At 36.3% G+C, this 21,924-nt stretch overlaps 3 protein-coding genes across 3 annotated transcripts; all 3 read left to right on the top strand.

The window, feature by feature from the left end:
- Positions 1-4,127: 4,127 nt before the first annotated feature.
- Positions 4,128-6,748, top strand: LOC124541877 (zinc finger protein 227-like). The gene is made up of 3 exons (XM_047119784.1): positions 4,128-4,301; positions 5,416-5,514; positions 6,272-6,748. The coding sequence occupies exons 1-3, from the start codon at positions 4,128-4,130 to the stop codon at positions 6,500-6,502; spliced, it is 504 nt and encodes a 167-aa protein (XP_046975740.1). The 3' UTR covers positions 6,503-6,748.
- Positions 6,749-11,388: 4,640 nt separating this feature from the next.
- On the top strand, positions 11,389-12,819 carry LOC124541876 (tigger transposable element-derived protein 1-like). The gene has a single exon (XM_047119783.1). The coding sequence runs from the start codon at positions 11,389-11,391 to the stop codon at positions 12,817-12,819; it is 1,431 nt and encodes a 476-aa protein (XP_046975739.1).
- A 1,364-nt stretch (positions 12,820-14,183) lies between these two features.
- On the top strand, positions 14,184-19,604 carry LOC124541875 (zinc finger protein 558-like). The gene is made up of 4 exons (XM_047119782.1): positions 14,184-14,213; positions 16,344-16,496; positions 17,029-17,127; positions 19,346-19,604. Exons 1-4 carry the CDS (start codon positions 14,184-14,186, stop codon positions 19,574-19,576), a joined length of 513 nt encoding a protein of 170 aa, XP_046975738.1. The 3' UTR covers positions 19,577-19,604.
- Positions 19,605-21,924: the final 2,320 nt, after the last annotated feature.

Raw genomic sequence — 21,924 nt, 5'->3', positions numbered from 1 at the left:
TCTCGTTTTCGCGGCTTAAATCTTAACTTATGTGTGCTTTATTGATTTGAATTAGATGTAAGGCTACGTCGTGTTGGGAATGCTGATTCTACTGAGACGAACCTTTAAACTTAGTTATAACTCTTTAACACCAAATTCAAATATAAGGTTATGCTATATATATCAAACCTTTTTGTATTTCTTTATTGGCACACCGTTATATTATCTGTTCGCTATCTGATCGCTCATTGGCCGCACATCGCGTCATCAACTGATATCGACCAATGGGCGTTGAGATTTAAGCTGACTTAGTTAATTTGATTCGTTAACATTTTAGAAAATGGATTTTTTACATTATTGTCCATTCCACTAGCGCATGTTTAAATTAAATTCATCTCAAATTTGAAGTGACGTAAGAGTCCCACTGCTGGGCAAATATATTCCCTTCAATGAGATGGTTATGGAATTTGTTACAAGTTTCTCCTGTATGGAGTGACTAGTGACTCAATTTGTTATCTCTTGCCTCGGCTTATATTAAAGTTTATATATGTATATGTCATCGTAAGATTACAAAATTAGTTAGATTACAATCTAATCTCGTGAGATTGTAATCTGTCGAAATATTGTGAACCGTGAGATATGATTGCAATTTAACGCATTATTTTTCGTTATATTGTAATCTGTTAGATTACAATCTAACGAGGTAGATTGTAATCAAACTAAATTTGTAATCTTACTGTGACATATATGAATTAACAAATATATTACATTGATGGTAACGCTCCAAGCGCCCCTCTCTTCCGGAAGTTAAATAGATTTTTATGTCCGTAAATGAGTTTTATTGTTCATTGAAAAAGAATAACTGTCTAATTCAGTAAATGGTTTTATTTTTCTAATTCTGATTATGAAAATGCCCCCTAATTTGCCCCCACTTTATTTTAAGAACTCAGTATAAGTCGTTCTTGGCTTGGATGATGTGAGTACTTATTTTTTTTATAATAATTTGTATAATTTCACGGTTAAGTTGATGTAAGATACTGCACATACTTCGATCTTATTTATAAAATGGTTATGTGTAAGTTAATTGTAAAGTATTTGTAAATATTTTAATGTTAACGAAATTACTGTTTCCCGTCAATTTATTCCTTAAATATGTATAATTAAGGTGGAAGATGGTCAGCATAACAATTTTGATTGTTAATTTTAAATCGACGCAAAATTAAGTCGTTACTCTTTTTTCATGAATCGTGAAATACGTTTGAAATAAGCAATAATTTAATATAAACAGAAGTGAAATTCAAGTGATTTAAATTTAATAACTCTTGTTTTTTTTTTCATTTATAATATGTAGACAGCCTGGCATACTGTTAAGAGGTCATGGTCTATAGAGTTGTATAAGAAATATTAACTTACCTTTCATCGTCAATGCCTTAGCTTGAGATCTAACACTTGCCTGAAGTTACTCTTGCTTATTCACCCTTTTAAATGAGACACAGCTATTTGACGGTAGATATGAGTATATGATACCTACCCGGACGGTCTTGTTACAAATACGTCATTTGATCAATATATAAAAATCATATATGAATTTCAATAATCAATTTACAGAAGTAGTAATATTATTAATGGCAACAGGACCAAGCTATCGTGCTTCAGTGCAATAACCTATACTATACTAACCTATACTTCCGAACCTTGCCTTCAGTATAGTATGTTGCCGTATTTGTTTTTTATATATATTCTATGTGAATTTACCTTCTAGCACGTGTTTAAAATTTAGGTATAAATCTCGGAACTTCAATAGATTTTAAAATTTAATACTATCCCAATTTAGCGATAGCGAATATAAGATTTCTTAATTGTATAAAATTAAATAGAAGATGAATTTTATTTTAATAATTTACACTGGCAAAATTCTAAGTAACACTGGACATTTACTAAATTTCAACCATGGTAACGACGGTGAATCTATTTAATTCTGATATTTTTGTAATTTATATGAGATTCAAATCCGTAAAAAAAAAACAAGAGTTATGATAGTACAGTATTATAATTTTTTTTACAATAAAACAAATTTTCACAATTATCGTTTATCAATATAATAATATAAGGTTAGGAAATTGTGCGAGCGGGACAGGTTATAAAAAGACAAAGACAAGTGATGGGATATTTAATAGAAATCTCTTAGATCTGTTTGTAGTTTAAAATAATTTTAAGTGATAAGAAATAGTATGAATACTGTAATATATTTTGATTCAATCGACAGGGCGCTAGTTTTTTTGTTATATTAAAGTATATAATGTATATACACTTGTTTTTTTTCTCCCTAGCGACATAAATTTGTGAAATTATTTACAAACGATTCGTAGAAAATGTAAACAAATGATTATTATCGAATATAACATATTTGTTTACATTTTTTACGATTTGCTATTAATATATATGTATAATTATGTTTGTACATCATTAATTTAAAAAAGAACAGATTTGAAATTATTAAAGGAACCAAATTAATTCTTAACTAGCGTATACATAGATTCGTTTAAATACTAGATAATGCACTTTTATTTATAAGATTTTAAATTGTGTGTTGTATGTAATAGTTTATTGTAAAGTTAGTTCGTAGATTATAAGATTTTACCAAAATTGTAAAATGTTGTATCTGTCACAGAAATAAATATTTCAAATTTAATTCGGTGTTGTCTTTTATTTAGGAGCCGTCAATCAATGAATTTCCATGAGCTTAATTTGTGTTTATAATTTATTCCGATTTCAGTCGTGAATGGAATCCACAACACAACACATGTGTGATCCACCAAGCCGCATTGGAACAGCGTGGTGGAATATGTTCAAAACCTTATCCTCAAAGCGAGAGGAGGCCTAAGCCCTGCTTTGGGAAATTTACAGGCAGTTGTTGTTTTATTTAAGAGTCGAGTTGGTCCAGTGCTTAGTGCATTTTTAAGCCCAGGTAAGCATCAGTCAATTTCAAATGCTTAATTTGTGTTTATAATTCATTGCGAGTTCGGTGGTGAATGAAAACCTCGCGAGGGAACCTGTATTTGTCTAATTTTAATTAATTTCCCGCATTGCAGCAGAGTGGTGGAATATCCTCCTACTCTTCTCTTCAGAGGAAGAGCAGGCCTCCTTTACCAGCTGCGGGAAAATTACAGGTGTTACTGTTTATACTAAATAGTTAGCTTTTATTTACGAACTAGAAAAGAGTAAGAGAAACGTGTACAGTAATTGTGTGTTTATTTTTTAATTTATCTTTTGTTACTAATCAAGCTCTCGACCAATAATATCGCGTCTATTTGCTGTCAGACGTTGTTTACTTAGCCTTTTCCCTGTTATAGTTGGAATGGAGTACCTATATATAATTGTCTATGCAATCATCCTAAAGTATTTGATTAGACAAAAGACTATTTGTATAAATTCACATAGTTTTGAGTGTTGCTATGTATCTTTCTTTATTTTATCCACAAATATCCACTGAACTACTTATACTTTAATTACTTTTTTTATTGATTAATTAAATACTTTAATTTTACGTTCAAAGTTCCGATAACAATTTCGTCGACGTTCGAGAAGGGATTTTTATATCATAGATTATTCAAGCTCAATTAATCAATCATCAACCAAGCCACATTGGAACAGCGTGGTGGAATATGTTCCTTAATGGGTGACGAGGCCTTAGCCCAGCAGTGGGAAATTGACAGGCTGTTACTGTCACTGTAATAATATCGCGTCAATTCGGTGATAATTATGTCTTTTATTTGCCATTTGTCCTCTTGTGCTTGGAATAATCTATAGAAAAATATGACAGAATTCTCAAACTTAGTCTCAATATTGAATAAAAACACATTTATACTCCAAGAATTTATATTTAATCGTAACTTACAACTAAAATTAACAAACTGAACTTCACTTAACGAATTCACACAAACGTTACTCTCTCGTTAAAATCTCGAAACTCACTCACAGAACACAAGAGTGATATGTCGGAATAATATTGAATGTAATCATATAATGTATATAAAACACGTGAAAATCGTGTGTCACCGTTAGTTGGTCGGTTACATCTAAAGTGATATTTAAAGTGAATTCTTACAGAGCCGTAGGGCGGACTATAAGTTTGAGGCTCAGGTGTTATGTCATCGCCCCCCCCCCAGGAGAAGACGCACGGCTGCGCGCAGTGCCCGAAGAAGTTCGGGTCGCGCGCGCTGCTCGCCGTGCACATGAAGACGCACGAGCGCGTGCTGCGCGGCGCCACCTTCCGCTGCACCTACTGCGGGAAGGGCTTCTTCGAGGCCTACAGCCTGCAGGTGACGCGCGCCCGCCCCGTGTAACCTAATGCGCCCAGGGCCTCTAAACAATGCTGGACAGAGCCCTCCCTTTAAACCAGACCGTATAAAAAGATCGGAATATTTTCGAATTAATAATTCTGTCTTTACCGTTGTATCCAATCCACAAATACGCGCCCACTGCCCCATATAACCTAATACGCCCAGGGCCTTCAGTTAAAGACGAACAAACAAACAATGTTGGACAGAGCCCTCCCTTTAAACCAGACCATATGAAAAGATCGGAATAGTTTCGAAATTATTTTTCTGTATTATTGACTTTTCCGTTGTATCCAATCCACAAAGATGGCAATAATGGCATTGTTTATTCACAAATTAAAGGACAATGAAAGATTCTTTGATTGTTCAAACAAAAGTGTTCTGTCAAATTCATAGCGGATTCTGATTTCACTACATAGTATAAAACAAAGCCGCTTTCTCTGTCGTCTTTAAAACTACGCAACAGATTTTGATGCGGTTTTTTTAATAGATAGAGTAATTCGAGATGAAAGTTTTTGTTTATAATAATTGATCAATATAGTAAAAAACACTGATAATTTTTGAAGTTTAATTTTGGTCTATTTAGTATTAGTATTGCACCCGTACGGGTCGCTAGTTTCCAATATATCCCACTTACAAATATAGTATCGAATCAGCAACTAGGTATCACCAAAGCTTTATTTATTCACAAATTGAAGAACAATGATAGTTTCTTTGTTTGTTCAAACAAAATTGTCCTGTCAAATTCATAGCGGCCCCGTTATCTTAAGACTATTGCCCAGGGCCCGGGTGAGGAGACAAACCCGCTGTAGGTCACACGGGTGCACATTGTTTCCCACTGCTGGACAGAGGCCTCTCTGTTTGAGGAGAAAGTTTGAAACATATTTCACCACGCTGTTCCAATGCAGGTTGAAATACACATGTGGCAGAATTTATATGAAATTAGACAAATGTAGGGTTCTTCACGATGTTTTCCTTCACCGCTGAGCACGAGATGAATTATAAACAGAAATTAAGCACATATATATAGTGGTACTTGGGTTTGAACCACTGGGCCATCTCAGCACTGACTGCAACGATGTTTATTCCTCGTCAGGTCCACGAGCGCACTCACCGCAACGAGAGGCCGTTCCTGTGCGAGATCTGCAACACCAGCTTCGGCACCAACTCCAGCCTGAAGAGGCACTTGAAAGTCGTGAGTGACCTTGGAATGTTACGCGTTGATTATCAGGGGGATTATACTTGGACAATATAATTATATTATATTGTCCAAGTAGCGTTTTCGCGCGATAATTAAATATGGAATTTTTAATACGATATTTTTCGGCAAATATGTACTAGAAATAAAAAACACAACTTTTACTGGGTTCCTTAACCTCTACTAAATAATATAAAATGGATTTTAAAAACCAGTCAAATAGCCTATTGTTAAACATGTGGGCGGGTCTCTAGTATTTATATTAAAAAAGTTGACGACCTCTATGGTCGAGTGGTGTGTACACCGGTTTTCATGGGTACGCCACTCTGAGGCTCCGGGCTCGATTCCCGGCCGAGTCGATGTCCATTACCATTAGTTTTCTATGTTGTCTCGTGTCTGGGTGTTTGTGCCGTCGTTACTTCTGATTCTCCACAACACAAGTGCTTCAGCTACTTACATTGGGATACAACATACAACAACAACAACAGCCTGTAAATTCCCACTGCTGGGCTAAAGGCCTCCTCTCCCTTTAAGGAGAAGGTTTAGAACATATACCACCACGCTGTTCCATTGCGGTTGGAATACACATGTGGCAGAATTTCTATGAAATTTGTCACATGCAGGTTTCCTCGCGATGTTTTCCTTCACCGCTGCGCACGAGATGAATTATAAAGACAAATCAAGCACGTGAATCAGTGCTTGCCTGGGTTTGCCATCTCTCTCACATGTACTGATCGATATCGTGTCGTTCCAGTCGCACAGCACGTCGAAGCCGTTCGAGTGCGCGACGTGCCACCGCTCGTTCGTGTCGGAGGCGATCCGCGACCGGCACGCGCTGCGCAACCACGGCAACCCGGAGGACTTCAAGTTCCTGTGCAAGCTGTGCCCCTGCAAGTACCTCAAGCTGAAGGACCTCCGCAAGCACACGTACAAGGCGCACCCCAAGGGCAGGAGGAAGAGGAAGCCGCACTCCGACAGCGAGTAGGCGTACACCTCCCCCCTTGTTCCGTTGTACATACAGGTGTCCGGGCAGCTCGGTCTGATTGCAGTGATTGTGAGATGCTTACGAATCGAAATCAAAGTGTATTGGTTGTTATTACATCAAGTTATATATCTCAGAGGCCCGTACCCATAAACTGGGAGAATCCGTATCTTAGGGGGATATCTAGGGGGGTGAGTGACTACCCCATCACCTATACATATTAATTAAAAAGAGAAAAAAAATCAAAACAAACTTTATTCAAGTGGGCTTTTACAAGCATTGTTGAATAGTCATGTAACGACTATATTATGTGAAGCTACCACCGGTTTGGCAAGTGGATTCAACAGAGAATAACCGGTACGAAACTCAGTAGTTACTCCCTTTCAACATTTAAAATACAGTCATGTTAGTTAAATACATTCATATATGTATGTAATATGTCCTGCCTGAAAGTCAGCAATATCTATGTAATCTGTGGTAGCCGTTTTCAACCGACTTCAAAGAGGAGGTTATCAATTCGTCTGTATTTTTTTTTTAATAACAGTAAATCATCAAAGCGTTCAATAGCAAATCATCTATAATAATATTATAAATGTGAAAGTAACTGTGACTGTCTGTCTCTCTTTCATTACCAAACCGCTGAACCGATTTTGATGATATTTTGTATGAAGCAAATTCGATCTCCAGGAAAGGACATAGGATATCTTTTTTGCTAACATGTGACGAACAATCCTCTAAACTTCGCGCGAAGCCGCGATAGATCAAAATCAAAATCAAAATCAAAGTATGCTTTATTCAAGTGGGCTTTTATAAGCACTTTTGAATCGTCATTTAACAATTAAGTGAAGCTACCACCGGTTCGGAAAGTAGATTCTACCGAGAAGAACCGGCAAGAAACTCAGTAGATAACTAGTATGGTATATCTGAATATTAATTTGTAGTTTTTGTGTGGACAGTACGACACAACTCAGATGTAGCGTCGGCATATTCAATAAAACCGATCACTGCCGATTCACAACCAACAGAAACAGCTCCCTATCGCGCCACTCGACGCCATTCGTCGCTATAGACTCTCGCGTCAGCTCGACCCGAGACAGCGAGTGCGTGTAAAGCGACGCGTCGAATTGAATATATTAGGTCGTACGATATTACACGTTATTACGTTTGTGTAAAGATTATATTCACGTGAGAAATAAATATTGATAATTTGAGATACCGTACTTAATTCGGATGTGATCGGTTTTACGAATTTTGCCGATGCGACATCTAAGTTGCGTCGTTTTCACTATTTATTCAATACTGACTGAACTATCCGAACAGCTGTTTATATGTTCCGACCTATATGAAGAGAATCATATCGAAATTGATTCAGCATATTATGTATAGTGAATGCATAACTTTTAAATACGTCTAAGCGAGGTCTGTGTGTCTGTTTCACGTTTCCAAATCGTACATTGATCAATGTAGATGTTATTTAATTCGGTTTGTGGAGTAATCTCAAGTCTAGCGGTAAATAAAATGTCTGATATTGAAGGTAAAACATATCAATAGTAATTATAACGCTTTGATTCATTTGAAAATTAAATATTTCTCATTATTATCTACAATAGAAAATTTTTTAAATTTCATCACTCGCTAAGTTAGTGATCCGGTGTTAAAAGGGCTTAGATTTTTTTTTAAATGTATTTTATTTGCCAAATTATTTAAATAATTATAATAGAAGTAGGCTATTTGACAATGCGAAAAATAAATTGTGAATTATTGTAATCAGTGTATATTATGAGTTTAAAAATGGTTATTTACTAACGAATGTTAAAAATAATACTTAATTTATTCAAAAATCCATAAATAAAAATGCATTGTTTCAAACGTTTGTCACGTGACACAAAACGCTCCTGATTGGCCGGGCTTATTATGAGGTCACTCTCTTGGTAACCTTAATTGCCTACTATATGTACCGCAGATTAAAATACAAGAAAGTGACAGTCACAGACCCCATTGCATCGCCATATTGTCCAAGTAGCGTTTTTGCGCGCTATTTAAATATGGAATTTTTAATATGATATTTTTCGGTAAATATGTACTAGAAATACTTGTACTGAGTTCCTTAACCTCTACTAAATAATATAAAATGGATTTTAAGAACCAGTCAAATAGCCTATTGTTCTAGAGGCACTAGAACACTCCAATCATCAATTACTCTTTGACGACCTCCGTGGTCGAGTAGTGTGTACACGTCACGGGCACGCCACTCCGAGGTCCCGGGTTCGTCCGGCCGAGTCGATGTAGATTATCATTAGTTTTCTATGTTGTCTTGGGTCTGGGTGTTTGTGGTATCGTTGCTTCTAATTCTCCACAACAAAAGTGCTTCAGCTACTTACATTGGGATCAGAGTAATGTATGTGATGTTGTTAAATATATCTATTTATTACTTTAAAACTAAAGCTACAACCGGTTCTGAATGTAGATTATATCTACATTCAGAATATTCTATCCTATTGTGTTAATGCGATTATAACTGAGCGTAAAAGCCAGTGTTGTAGGATGTCCTTAAGCCCTTTTAACACCAGGTCACACAGTAATGTAATTATGAAAGTTAATAAAGTTTTTAAATATACTTAAACAATTGTAAAGAAATCGAAGTAGATTAAACTATTGGATAAGTCGTTCGTAGCACTTTTAAATGTCATCCAAATTGTTGTTTAGTATAACCGGTGCCAATAAAGATTGCTTACAAACGGTGACCGTTCTCGTGCTGTCTGTACGCGAGTTATTGCCATCCCTGTCGCACACTGTACGGTTAGAAGCAAAAGTCCAAAAGTCAAATTGAATAACTCTTTCTGTCTCGTTTTCGCGGCTTAAATCTTAACTTATGTGTGCTTTATTGATTTGAATTAGATGTAAAGCTCCAACAGGTTGGGAATGTCGATTCTACTGAGACGAAACATTAAACTTAGTTATAACTCTTTAACACTAAATTCAAATATAAGGTTATTCTATATATATCAAAGTTTATGCTACATATATCAAACCTTTTTGTATATCTTTATTGGCACACCGTTATAGTATCTGTTCGATATCTGATCGCTCATTGGTCACACATCGCGTCATCAACTGGTATCGACCAATGGGCGTTGAGATTTAAGCTGATGTAGTTAATTTGATCTGTTAACATTTTAGAAAATGGAGTTTTTACATTATTGTCCATTCCACTAGCGCATGTTTAAATAAAATTCGTCTCAAGCTTGCAGTGACGTAAGAGTCCCACTGCTGGGCAAATATATTCTCTTCAATGAGATGGTTATGGAATTTGTTTCAAATTTCTCCTGTATGGAGTGACTAGTGACTCAATTTGTTATCTCTTGCCTCGCGCTTACGAATATTAAAGTTTATATATACGTCAACGTAAGATTACAAAACTCGTTAGATTACAATCTATACGAGGTAGATTGTAATCTAACGGTTTTGTGTCTGTAAATGAGAGATTTATTACTCATTGAAAAAGAATAACTGTCTAATTCAGTAAATGGTTTTATTTTTCTAATTCTGATTATGAAAATGTCCCCTAATTTGCCCCCACTTTATTTTAAGAACTCAGTATAAGACGTACTTGGTTTGGATGATGTGAGTACTTATTTTTTTTTTAATAATAATTTGTATAATTTCACGGTTAAGTTGATGTAAGATACTGCACTTACTTCGATCTTATTTATAAAATGGTTATGTGTAAGTTAATTGTAAAGTATTTGTAAATATTTAAACGTTAAAGAAATTACTGTTTCCCGTCAATTTATTCCTTAAAAATATATAATTAAGGTGGGATGGTCACACGACACGAAATGAAGTAGTTACTCTTTTTTCATGAATCGTGAAATACATTTGAAAAAAGCAACAATTTAATAACAGATGTGAAATTCAAGTGAATTCACCTTAATAACTCTTGTTTTTTTTTCGTGTATAATACGTAGACAGCCTGACAAACTGTTAAAAGGTCATGGTCTATAAAGTTGGATAAGAAATATTAACTTACCTTTCATCGTCAATGCCTTAGCTTGAGATCTAACACTTGCCTGAAGTTACTCTTGCTTTCTCACCCTTTTAAATGAGACACAGCTACTTGACGGTAGATATGAGTACAGTCAAAGCTCCTTATTCGCGCTTCCTTCATTCGCGTTTTCACTATTCGCGGATAAAAAATATGCGACCCAATTCCTATATTCGCGGCTAAAGATTTCTTTATTCGCGGATCTAATCGGTACATCGGTACATACATATTATTAAAAAGGATTCGGTTTCCTTTGTAAACGCGCCGTCAAATGGACTATTAAAAAATATAAAATAGACCTTATTACAACTATGCCTAAAGTATGTTGTTATATGATATAGACGCTGCAATGCTTCGACTTTTCCTTTGACATAAGCCGCCTTCGCCGCGGTCGGTGTTTTTGAGAATGTAAACAAACAAAATGTTTAAGTAAAGCAACCTTATTACTCAATGCATAAAGTATATTGTTAAATGCTGCCACATATTAGACGTTCCGTTCTTTGGTAAGAGCCGCTTTACGTGTTTTATTGTTTCATCTTTCCATTCGTTACAAAAATTGTGATCGAGTAACACGTCTCTTCCGTTGTCTTCCTAACTTATAATGTCGACTAAAAAAAATGAAAAACGAGTTTCGACGCGTAAAAAATCAGTTTTACCACTTAAAGTGAAAATAGAAATGCTTGATCGTTTACGTCTTGGAGAGTCGTTTGCATCCATATCACGCTCATTCAATGTCAACGAATCAACTGTACGATCGATAAAAAAATGCGAAGATAAAATAAGGTCGTCTGTAGCTTCAACTTCACTGTCAGCGAAAATTGTTCGTGATCCAGCAATAGAAAAAATGGAAGTGGCGTTGTCATTATGGATCGAAGACCGCAACCAAAAAAGGATGCCCCTGAGTGGTCCAATGATCCGGGAGAAGGCAATGCGTCTTTACGCACATTTTAAAGAACCTGGTGGTAGTGGTGGTGGTGAATGTACAGATGGAGGATTTCAAGCATCGGAAGGTTGGTTCAATAAATTTAAGGTGCGACAATCATTGCATAGTATTAAAATCGTTGGAGAAGCTGCATCTGCAGACACTGCTGCAGCAAAAAAATATCCAGAAGAATTTGCAAACCTAGTAGCTGATGGAGGATACAAACCTGAACAAGTATTTAATGCAGACGAAACTGCACTGTTTTGGAAGAGAATGCCAAACAAAACATTCATTTCTAAAAGCGAAAAGTCTGCCCCTGGATTTAAGGCAGCAAAGGATAGAGTTACAATGCTGCTATGTTCTAATGCATCTGGTGATTGTGTCATTAAACCACTGATGCTTTACAGATCGTTAAATCCTCGTGCTTTAAAAAATCAAAACAAGGACAACCTGCCAGTGTTTTGGCGTGCTAATAAGAAAGCGTGGGTTACAAGCGCTATTTTTTGTGACTGGTTTCGGAATTGTTTTGTTTCTGAAGTTGAAACTTATTTAAAAAAAAAGAATTTAGACTTTAAAGCCGTTCTAGTTTTGGACAATGCACCAGGTCATCCTCGCGAACTTGAAACTATGCATCCAAATATAAAAGTGTCATTTTTACCTCCCAACACGACGGCTTTGCTTCAACCTATGGACCAAGGAATAATCCAGGCCTTTAAGCTCTATTACATTAGACGAACCTTCAAAATCATACTGGATAATATGGAATGTGATCCTGATATGAATGTTATGGAATGCTGGAAGAAATTTAACATAGCAGAATGCATCGTAAACGTAAAAGAATCTTTGGGAGAACTGAAGCCATCCACATTGAAATCATGCTGGAAAAAACTGTGGCCTGTTTTGACTGCGGAAAATGACGAAGAATCTGTCCAAATTCAAACTTTAACTGCAAACATTGCCGAAATAGCGAATGGAATAGGACGAGATGGGTTCGACCAGATAGAATCAAGTGACATTCAGGAGTTGCTTGAATCGCAAAATGAAGATTTGACTGAAACCGACTTGGAGGAAATGTTAAATTCACAGCCTATTGAAGAAGAGGCTTCAACAAGCACTGAAAACGTGACATTTAATTTGAAAAATCTTAGTGAAGGTTTAAAAATGGCAAATGAGCTTTGTGATTTCTTTATGAAAATTGATCCGTCTATGGAACGAAGTCTTATTTTTAAGAGGAAAATTGCTAATGCCACTGCTGAATATCAGTCTGAATTGAAGGAGCTCTTAAAAACTGCCAAGCAAGAAAGAATTACGAAATTCTTTAAACCATTGCCTAAGCCTGAAGATAATAATTAATCAATATGGTCAAAAACTTCAATAAAATTGTTTTTTTTATATATTTGTTTTTTTATTTTGTCACCTAGGAACGTATCCCCTATAATCCCATATAAATTACCATTCCATATTCACGGTTTCTGTATTCGCGGCATATTTACGGAACATATACCCCGCGAATAAGGAGCTTTTACTGTATATGATACCTACCCGGACGGTCTTGTTACAAATACGTCATTTGATCAATATATAAAAATCATATAAGAGTTTCAATAATCATTTAACTGTAATAGTAATATTGTTGATGGCCACAGGACCAAGCTATCGCACTTCAGTGATATATATACAAATACGGCAACATACTATAGCCTATATAGTATGTTGCCGTATTTGTTTTTTTTTATATATCTTATTTGATTTAACTTCTAGCACGCGTTTAAAATTTAGCTATAAATCTCGGAACTTCAATAGATTTTAAAATTGAATACTAAACCAATTTGAGAAAGCGATAACTAAATTTTATGAAATTAAAAAAAAGATAAATTTTATTTTAATAATTTGCACTGGCAACATTCTAAGTAACACTGGGCTTTTACTAAATTTTAACCATGGCAACGACGGTGAATCTATTTAATTCTGATATTTTTGTAATTTATATGATATTCAAATCCGTAAAAAAAAAACAAGAGTTATGATAGTATGTACAGTATTATAATATTTTTTTTACAATAAAACAAATTTTCACAATTATTGTTTATCAATATAATAATATAAGGTTAGGAAATTGTGCGAACGGGACAGATTATAAAAAGACAAAGACAAGTGATGGGATATTAAATAGAAATCTCTTAGATCTGTTTGTAGTTTAAAATAATTTTAAGTGATAAGGAATAGTATGAATACTGTAATATATTTTGATTCAATCGACAGGGCGCTAGTTCTTTTGTTATATTAAAGTATATAATGTATATACACTTGTTTTTTTCTCCCTAGCGACGTAAAATTGTGAAATTATTTACAAACGATTCGTAGAAAATGTAAACGAATGGTTATTATAGAATATAACATATTTGTTTACATTTTTTACGATTTGCTATTAATATATATGTATTATGTTTGTACATCATTAATTTAAAAAAAGAACAGATTTGAAATTATTAAAGGAACCAAATTAATTCTTAACTAGCGTATAATACATAGATTCGTTTAAATACTAGATAATGCACTTTTATTTATAAGATTTTAAATTGTGTGTTGTATGTAATAGTTTATTGTAAAGTTAGTTCGTAGATTATAAGATTTTACCAAATTGTAAAATGTTGTATCTGTCACAGAAATAAATATTTCAAATTTAATTCGGTGTTGTCTTTTATTTAGGAGCCGAGATGGCCCAGTTGGAGCGAGATCAAACCCAGGTAAGCATCAATGAATTTCCATGAGCTTGATTTGTGTTTATAATTTATCCGAGTTCGGTGGTGAATGAAAACCTCGAGAAACATGCGACCTGCATGTGTCAAATTTCATAGAAATTCTGCCACATATGTGTTCCGCCAACCCGCATTGGAACAACGTGGTGGAATATGTTCAAAACCTTATCCTCAAAGCGAAAGGAGGCCTTAGCCCTGCATTGAGAAATTTACAGACTGTTGTTGTTTCATTTAAGAGTCAAGTTAGCCCAGTGCTTGGAGCGTTTTTAAACCCAGGTAAGTATCACTCAATGTCAAGTGTTTAATTTGTGTTTATAATTCATCCCGAGTTCAGTGGAGACTGAAACCTCGAGGGAACCTGCATTTGTCTAATTTTAATTAATTTCATGCATTGGAGCGCCGTGTGGAATGTCCTCCTAACTTTTTCTGTAAAGAAAGAGGATGCCTCCTTTCCCAGCAGTGAGAAATTTACAGGCTGTTACCTTAATAGTTAGTTTTTATTTACGAACTGGAAATCAGTACGTGAAAAATGTACAGTAATTGTGTGTTTATTTTTTAATTTATCTTTTGTTATGAGGATGCGGGATCTGAGTGGGTGATTCTTTCTTAAGATGTGGAACAGCTATTTTTACTTATTTATTATTAACAGCTATTTTTACTTATTTTTACTTATTGCTACTATAATTTGCGTGGCGCGATCACAATATAAAGCTTATTCCAATGGAAGTGGGAATAAAGATAAACAAACCTGGAATTTACGTACTTCATGCAATTTACTAATAACTAATATATTGCGCACCATTAAGAATTTCTGATTAATATATCTTTATTTATAATACAACACTTAATTACTTATTTTCACTTTCATTTTACTTACCTAAATTTCGATAAATGTTTTGTCGTTAATAACGCCATTCGGTGGTAGGGCTTTGTGCAAGCCCGTCTGGGTACCACCCACTCAACAGTTATTCTACCGCCAAATAACAGTACTCAGTATTGTTGTGTTCCGGTTTGAAGGGTGAGTGAGCCAGTGTAACTACAGGCACAAGGGATATAACTTCTTAGGTCCCAAGGTTGGTGGCACATTGACGATGTAAGGAATAGTTAATATTTCTTACAGCGTCATTGTCTATGGGTGATGGTGACCTCTTACCATCAGGTGGCCCAGATGCTCGCCCTCCAATCTATACAATAAAAAAAAAATCGCAAATCCACAGTGAATATCATGGACTAATCAAGCTCTCGACCAATAATATCGCGTCTATTTGCTGTCAGACGTTGTTTACTTAGCCTTTTCCCTGTTATAGTTGGAATGGAGTACCTGTATATCATTGTCTATGGAATCATCCTAAAGTATTTGATTAGACAAAAGACTATTTGTATAAATTCACATAGTTTTGAGTGTTGCTATGTATCTTTCTTTATTTTATCCACAAATATCCTCTAAACTACTTTAATTACTTTTTTTATTTATTAAATAAATACTTTAATTTTACGTTCAAAGTTCCGATAACAATTTCGTTGACGTTCGAGAAGGGATTTTAATATCATAGATTATTCAAGCTCAATTAATCAATCACCAACCAAGCCGCATTGGAACAGCGTGGTGGAATATGTTCCAAACCCTCTACTTAATGGGAGACGAGGCCTTAGCCCAGCAGTGGGAAATTGACAGGCTGTTACTGTCACTGCAATAATATCGCGTCAATTCGGTGATATAATGTTTTTTATTTGCCATTTGTCCTCTTGTGCTTGGAATAATCTATAGAAAAACATGACAGAATTCTCAAACTTAGTCTCAATGTTGAATAAAAACACATTTATACTCCAAGAATTTATATTTAAACTAAAATTAACAAACTGAACTTCACTTAACGAATTCACACAAACGTTACTCTCTCGTTAAAATCTCGAAACTCAGTCACAGAACACAAGAGTGATATGTCGGAATCTAATATTGAATGTTATCATATAATGTATATAAAACACGTGAAAATCGTGTGTCACCGTTAGTTGGTCGTTTACATCACAAGTGATATTTAAAGTGAATTCTTACAGAGCCGTAGGGCGGACTATAAGTTTGAGGCTCAGGTGTTATGTCATCGCCCCCCCCCCCAGGAGAAGACGCACGGCTGCGCGCAGTGCCCGAAGAAGTTCGGGTCGCGCGCGCTGCTCGCCGTGCACATGAAGACGCACGAGCGCGTGCTGCGCGGCGCCACCTTCCGCTGCACCTACTGCGGGAAGGGCTTCTTCGAGGCCTACAGCCTGCAGGTGACGCGCCCCACCGGACCATATACAAAGATCGGAACGTTTTCCGTTATATCCGACCCACAAATATGGCAATAATGGCATTGTTTATTCACAAATTAAAGGAAAATGAAAGTTTCTTTGATTTTTCAAACAAAAGTGTCCTCTCAAATTCATAGCGGCCCCGTTATCTTAATATGACTTTTGCCCAGGGCCTCCAGTATGTTAAAGATGGCCCGGGTGAGGAGGCAGACCCGCTGTAGGTCACATGAGTGCACATTGTTTCCCACTGCTGGACAAAGGCCTCCTCTCCCTTTGAGGAGAAGGTTTGGAACATATTTCACCACAGTGTTCCAATACCGCTTGTTCGAATACACATGTGGCAGAATTTGTATGAAATTAGACACATGCAGGTGTCCTCACGATGTTTTCCTTCACCACTGAGCACGAGATTAATTACAAATTAAGCACATGAATGTTCAGTGGCGCTTGCCTGGGTTTGAACCCGCAATCATCGGCTAAGAGCACGCGTTGTAACCACTGGGCGTCTCCGCAGGTCCACGAGCGCACTCACCGCAACGAGAGGCCGTTCCTGTGCGAGATCTGCAACACCAGCTTCGGCACCAACTCCAGCCTGAAGAGGCACTTGAAAGTCGTGAGTGACCTTGGAATGTTACGCGTTGATTATCAGGGGCAGTCCGAGCGCACGAGACGTCACATATATCTATAGTGATGTTATAAATGTGAAAGTAATTTTGTCTGTCTGTCTGTCGCAATTTCACGACCAAACCGCTGAACCGAATTCGATGAAATTCGGTGTGAAGCAAAGTTGAATTCCAAGAAAAGACATGGGCTACTTTTTTGGGATAACACGTGGTAACTAACATCGTAAAACGCAAGCGACTAACATTTATGTATATAGCATTAATGTCTATAGGGGCCGTCCATAAATTACGTCATTGATTTTTTCAGACTTTAGACCCCCCTCCCCTACAATCATCCTATCCTCATTTGTTAATGATCCCCCCCCTTCTCCCATAATTGACGTCATTACCAGTTCGACGAAATTAAAATATTGCAGATTTGAGAAAAATAGGGTATTAAATGATTAAAACACTTGGTTATAGAGTCACCTTTTTACTTTGGCAATAATCATTGATAAATATAATATAAAAGTAAAAAATTGGAAATAATAATATATAATAATATTATTCCCTATTTTTCCCGCCTCTCACATTTGCAGTCTCACTTACTAGGTGTGCTGGAAGAAATTTCTTTTTAGAAATTATATTTTTGTCCGTGAACATTAAACTATAAATAAATAAATAAATAAAAATGACGTGAATTCCGAAACACCCCCCCTCCTCCTATCTATCATTTACCGTCATCCGCAGACACCCCCCCCCCCCCCGCCTAATTTATAGACGGCCCCATTGAAGATTATATCTTTATTTCAATAATAACAGAAAAAGGCCAGATAACAACAGCGCTCTCATTGGTCGAGAGCTAGATTAGTCTATGATATTCACTATGGATTTGAGAAAATTGCGTTTTGGCGATGAAACTGTTATCAGTATTTTAGAAGTTAAACTAAAGTGGATATAAGTAATAGTATATAAATAAAAATATATTAATCATATATATTCCTAACGGTGCACTATATAGTTTAGTTTTATATCACTACATATTGTAAAACAATGTCTCCGAAGTCTGTATGTTTGCAATAGACTCCAAAATTACTGAACTGATCTGAAAGAGAACGGTACCTACCCAGACGGGCTTGCACAAAGCCCTACCGCCAAGTATAAATAAAATTTTAACAAAAAGAAAAACCGACTTCAAACAAAACACTATTTTAAAACAAATAAAAATGTACTAAAAAGTAATAAAAATAATTGCATATTTAATATATTTTTGAGAGTCCTCCTAGGTAAAATGAAATGAAAAATATTAGATTACTTAAAAGGCAATTTACGATTGAAGTCGGTTGAAAAGTATTTATATTAATAAAGTAAGTAGTAACAGCCTGTAAATTCCCACTGCTGGGCTAAAGGCCTCCTCTCCCTTTAAGGAGAAGGTTTGGAACATATTCCACCACGCTGTTCCAATGCGGGTTGGTGGAATACACATGTGGCAGAATTTCTATGAAATTTGTCACGTGCAGGTTTCCTCACGATGTTTTCCTTCACCGCTGAGCACGAGATGAATTATAAAGACAAATTAAGCACATGAATCAGCGGTGCGTGCCTGGGTTTGCCATCTCTCTCATATAAATTTATCTACACTAATATTATAAAGAGGAAAACTTTGTTTGTTTGGTTGTAATGAATAGGCTCAAAAACTACTGGACCGATTTTAAAAATTCTTTCACCATTCGAAAGCTAAATTAATCCTGCATGACATAGGCTAAATTTTATTTTGAAAAAAATAGGGTTCCGTAAGATATTTTGGGTTTTTCGGACAAAAAAGGAAAAAATCTACCAAAAAAGTTGATTTTTTGCTTATGATGCCTAAACTATAAAAGATAGAACTATAAAATGTTCTAATTCATGTCCTTAGAGGGCATAATGACCTCCGACCCTAAGAACCTCATCAGATTCGTGGCTGATGTTGGTCTGGCTGAGGCGTTGTGATCACGAATTTGAGGTTTATCACAATAGATCCAAGCGCCGGTTGCAGTAATTCTTGTAAGTAATGTGACCGTGCCTCAGCAGTAGGGATATTAGAAGACTGATTATGAACCGTTATCTACGCGGGCGAAGCCGCGGGCGACCGCTAGTTTATAATAAAGTAATCGTGTCGTTTCAGTCGCCGGTGCTCGCCTGGGCTTGCCATCTCTCTCGTATGTACTGATCAATATCGTGTCGTTCCAGTCGCACAGCACGTCGAAGCCGTTCGAGTGCGCGACGTGCCACCGCTCGTTCGTGTCGGAGGCGATCCGCGACCGGCACGCGCTGCGCAACCACGGCAACCCGGAGGACTTCAAGTTCCTGTGCAAGCTGGGCCCCTGCAAGTACCTCAAGCTGAAGGACCTCCGCAAGCACACGTACAAGGCGCACCCCAAGGGCAGGAGGAAGAGGAAGCCGCACTCCGACAGCGAGTAGGCGTACACCTCCCCCCTTGTTCCGTTGTACATACAGGTGTCCGGGCAGCTCGGTCTGATTGCAGTGATTGTGAGATGCTTACTAATCGAAATCGAAATGTATTGGTTGTTATTACATCAGGTAATATATCTCAAAGTGGGCCCGTACCCCTAAACTGGGATATATATATAATAGGGGTATCTTAGGGCTGACTTGGAGGGGGATTTCTAGCGGGGTGAATGACTTCCCAATCAGTGTTTTGGTTCAACTTAAAATTTGATGCTTAAATATACCTATTAATTAAAAAAGGAAAAAAATTAAAACGTAATTATTCAAGTAGGCTTTTACAAGCACTTTTGAATCTTTATTTAATAACTACATCAAGTGAAGCTACCACCGGTTTGGGAAGTGGATTTTACAGAGAAGAACCGGTAAGAAACTCAGTGGCTACTCGTTTCCAACATTTAAAAATACAGTCATGTTAGTAAATTCAATTATATATGTATGTAATATGTCCTGCCTGGAAGTCAACAATATCTATGTAATCTGTGGTAGCCGTTTTCAACCGACTTCAAAGAGGAGGTTATCAATTCGTCTTTATTTTTTTTTTTAATAACAGTAAATCATCAATGTGTTCAATAGCAAATCATTTATATTAATATTATAAATGTGAAAGTAACTCTGACTGTCTGTCTCTCTTTCACGACCAAACCGCTGAACCGAATTTGATGAAATTCTGTATGAAGGAAATTAGAACTCCAGGAAAGGACATAGGGTATCTTTTTTGCTGACATGTGACGAACAATCCTCTAAACTTCGCGCGAAGCCGCGATAGATAACTAGTGTGGTATATCTGAATATTAATTTGTAGTTTTTGTGTGGACAGTACGACACAACTCAGATGTAGCGTCGGCAAATACAATAAAACCGATCACTGCCGATTCACAACCAACAGAAACAGCTCCCTATCGCGCCACTCGACGCTATTCGTCGCTATAGACTCTCGCGTCAGCTCGACCCGAGACAGCGAGTGCGTGTAAAGCGACGCGTCGAATTGAATATATTAGGTCGTACGATATTACAAGTTATTACGTTTGTGTAAAGATCATATTCGCATGAGAAATAAATATTGATAATTTGGTATAGCGCACTTAATTCGGATGTGATCGGTTTTACGAATTTTGCCGATGTGACATCTAAGTGTCGTTTTCACTATTTATTCAATACTGACTGAACTATCCGGACAGCTGTTTATATGTTCCGACCTATATGAAGAGAATCATATCGAAATTGATTCAGCATATTATGTATAGTGAATGCATAACTTTCAGTACGTCTGAGTGAGGTTTGTGTGTCTGTTTGACGTTTCCAAATCGTACATTGATCAACGTAGATGTTATTTAATTCGGTTTGTGGAGTAATCTCAAGTCTAGCGGTAAATAAAATGTCTGATATTGAAGGTAAAACATATCAATAGTAATTATAACACGTTGATTCATTTGAAAATTAAATATTTCTCATTATTATCTACAATAGAAAAATTTTTAAATTTCATCACTCGCTAAGTTAGTGATCCGGTGTTAACAGGGCTTAGATTTTTTTTTTAATGTATATTATTTGCCAAATTATTTAAATTATTATAAAGGAATTGTGTTACTGTCACAAGAACACTCCAATCATCAATTTTTTATGGTATTGGTTGGCGGACGAGCATATGGGCCACCAATTGGTAAGTGGTCACCATCACCATAGACAATGAAGCTGTAAGAAATATTAACTATTCCTTACATCGTCAATGCCCCACCAACCTTGGGAACTAAGATGTTATACTATATACTGGCTCACTCACCCTTCAGACCGGAACACAACGATACTGAATACTGTTATTTGGCGGTAGAATAACTGATGAGTGGGTGGTACCTACCCAGACGGGCTTGCACAAAGCCCGTACCACCAAGTAAGTACTTACTACCTACTTTAAAAGTAAAGCTACCACCGGCTCTGAATATAGATTCTACCCAGAGAAAACGGCAAGAAATTCAGTAGTGTTAATAATAATAATTTTATGCAAAAAGGAATATTCGTTTCTTTTGTGTTTTAATTGTAACTGAGCGTAAAAGCCAGTGTTGTACGTTATCCTTAAGCCCTTTTAACACCAGGTCACACAGTAATGTAATTATGAAAATTAATAAAGTTTTTAAATATACTTAAACAATTGTAAAAAAATCGAAGTAGATTAAACTATTGGATAAGTCGTTCGTAGCACTTTTAAATGTCATCCAAATTGTTGTTTTAGTATAACCGGTGCCAATAGAGATTGTTTACAAACGGTGACCGTTCTCGTGCTGTCTGTGCGCGAGTTATTGCCG

This window comes from Vanessa cardui, chromosome 29 (genome assembly GCF_905220365.1).
Source record: "Vanessa cardui chromosome 29, ilVanCard2.1, whole genome shotgun sequence".
Lineage (NCBI taxonomy): Eukaryota > Metazoa > Arthropoda > Insecta > Lepidoptera > Nymphalidae > Vanessa > Vanessa cardui.
This window is presented reverse-complemented; position numbering and strand designations above follow the sequence as displayed.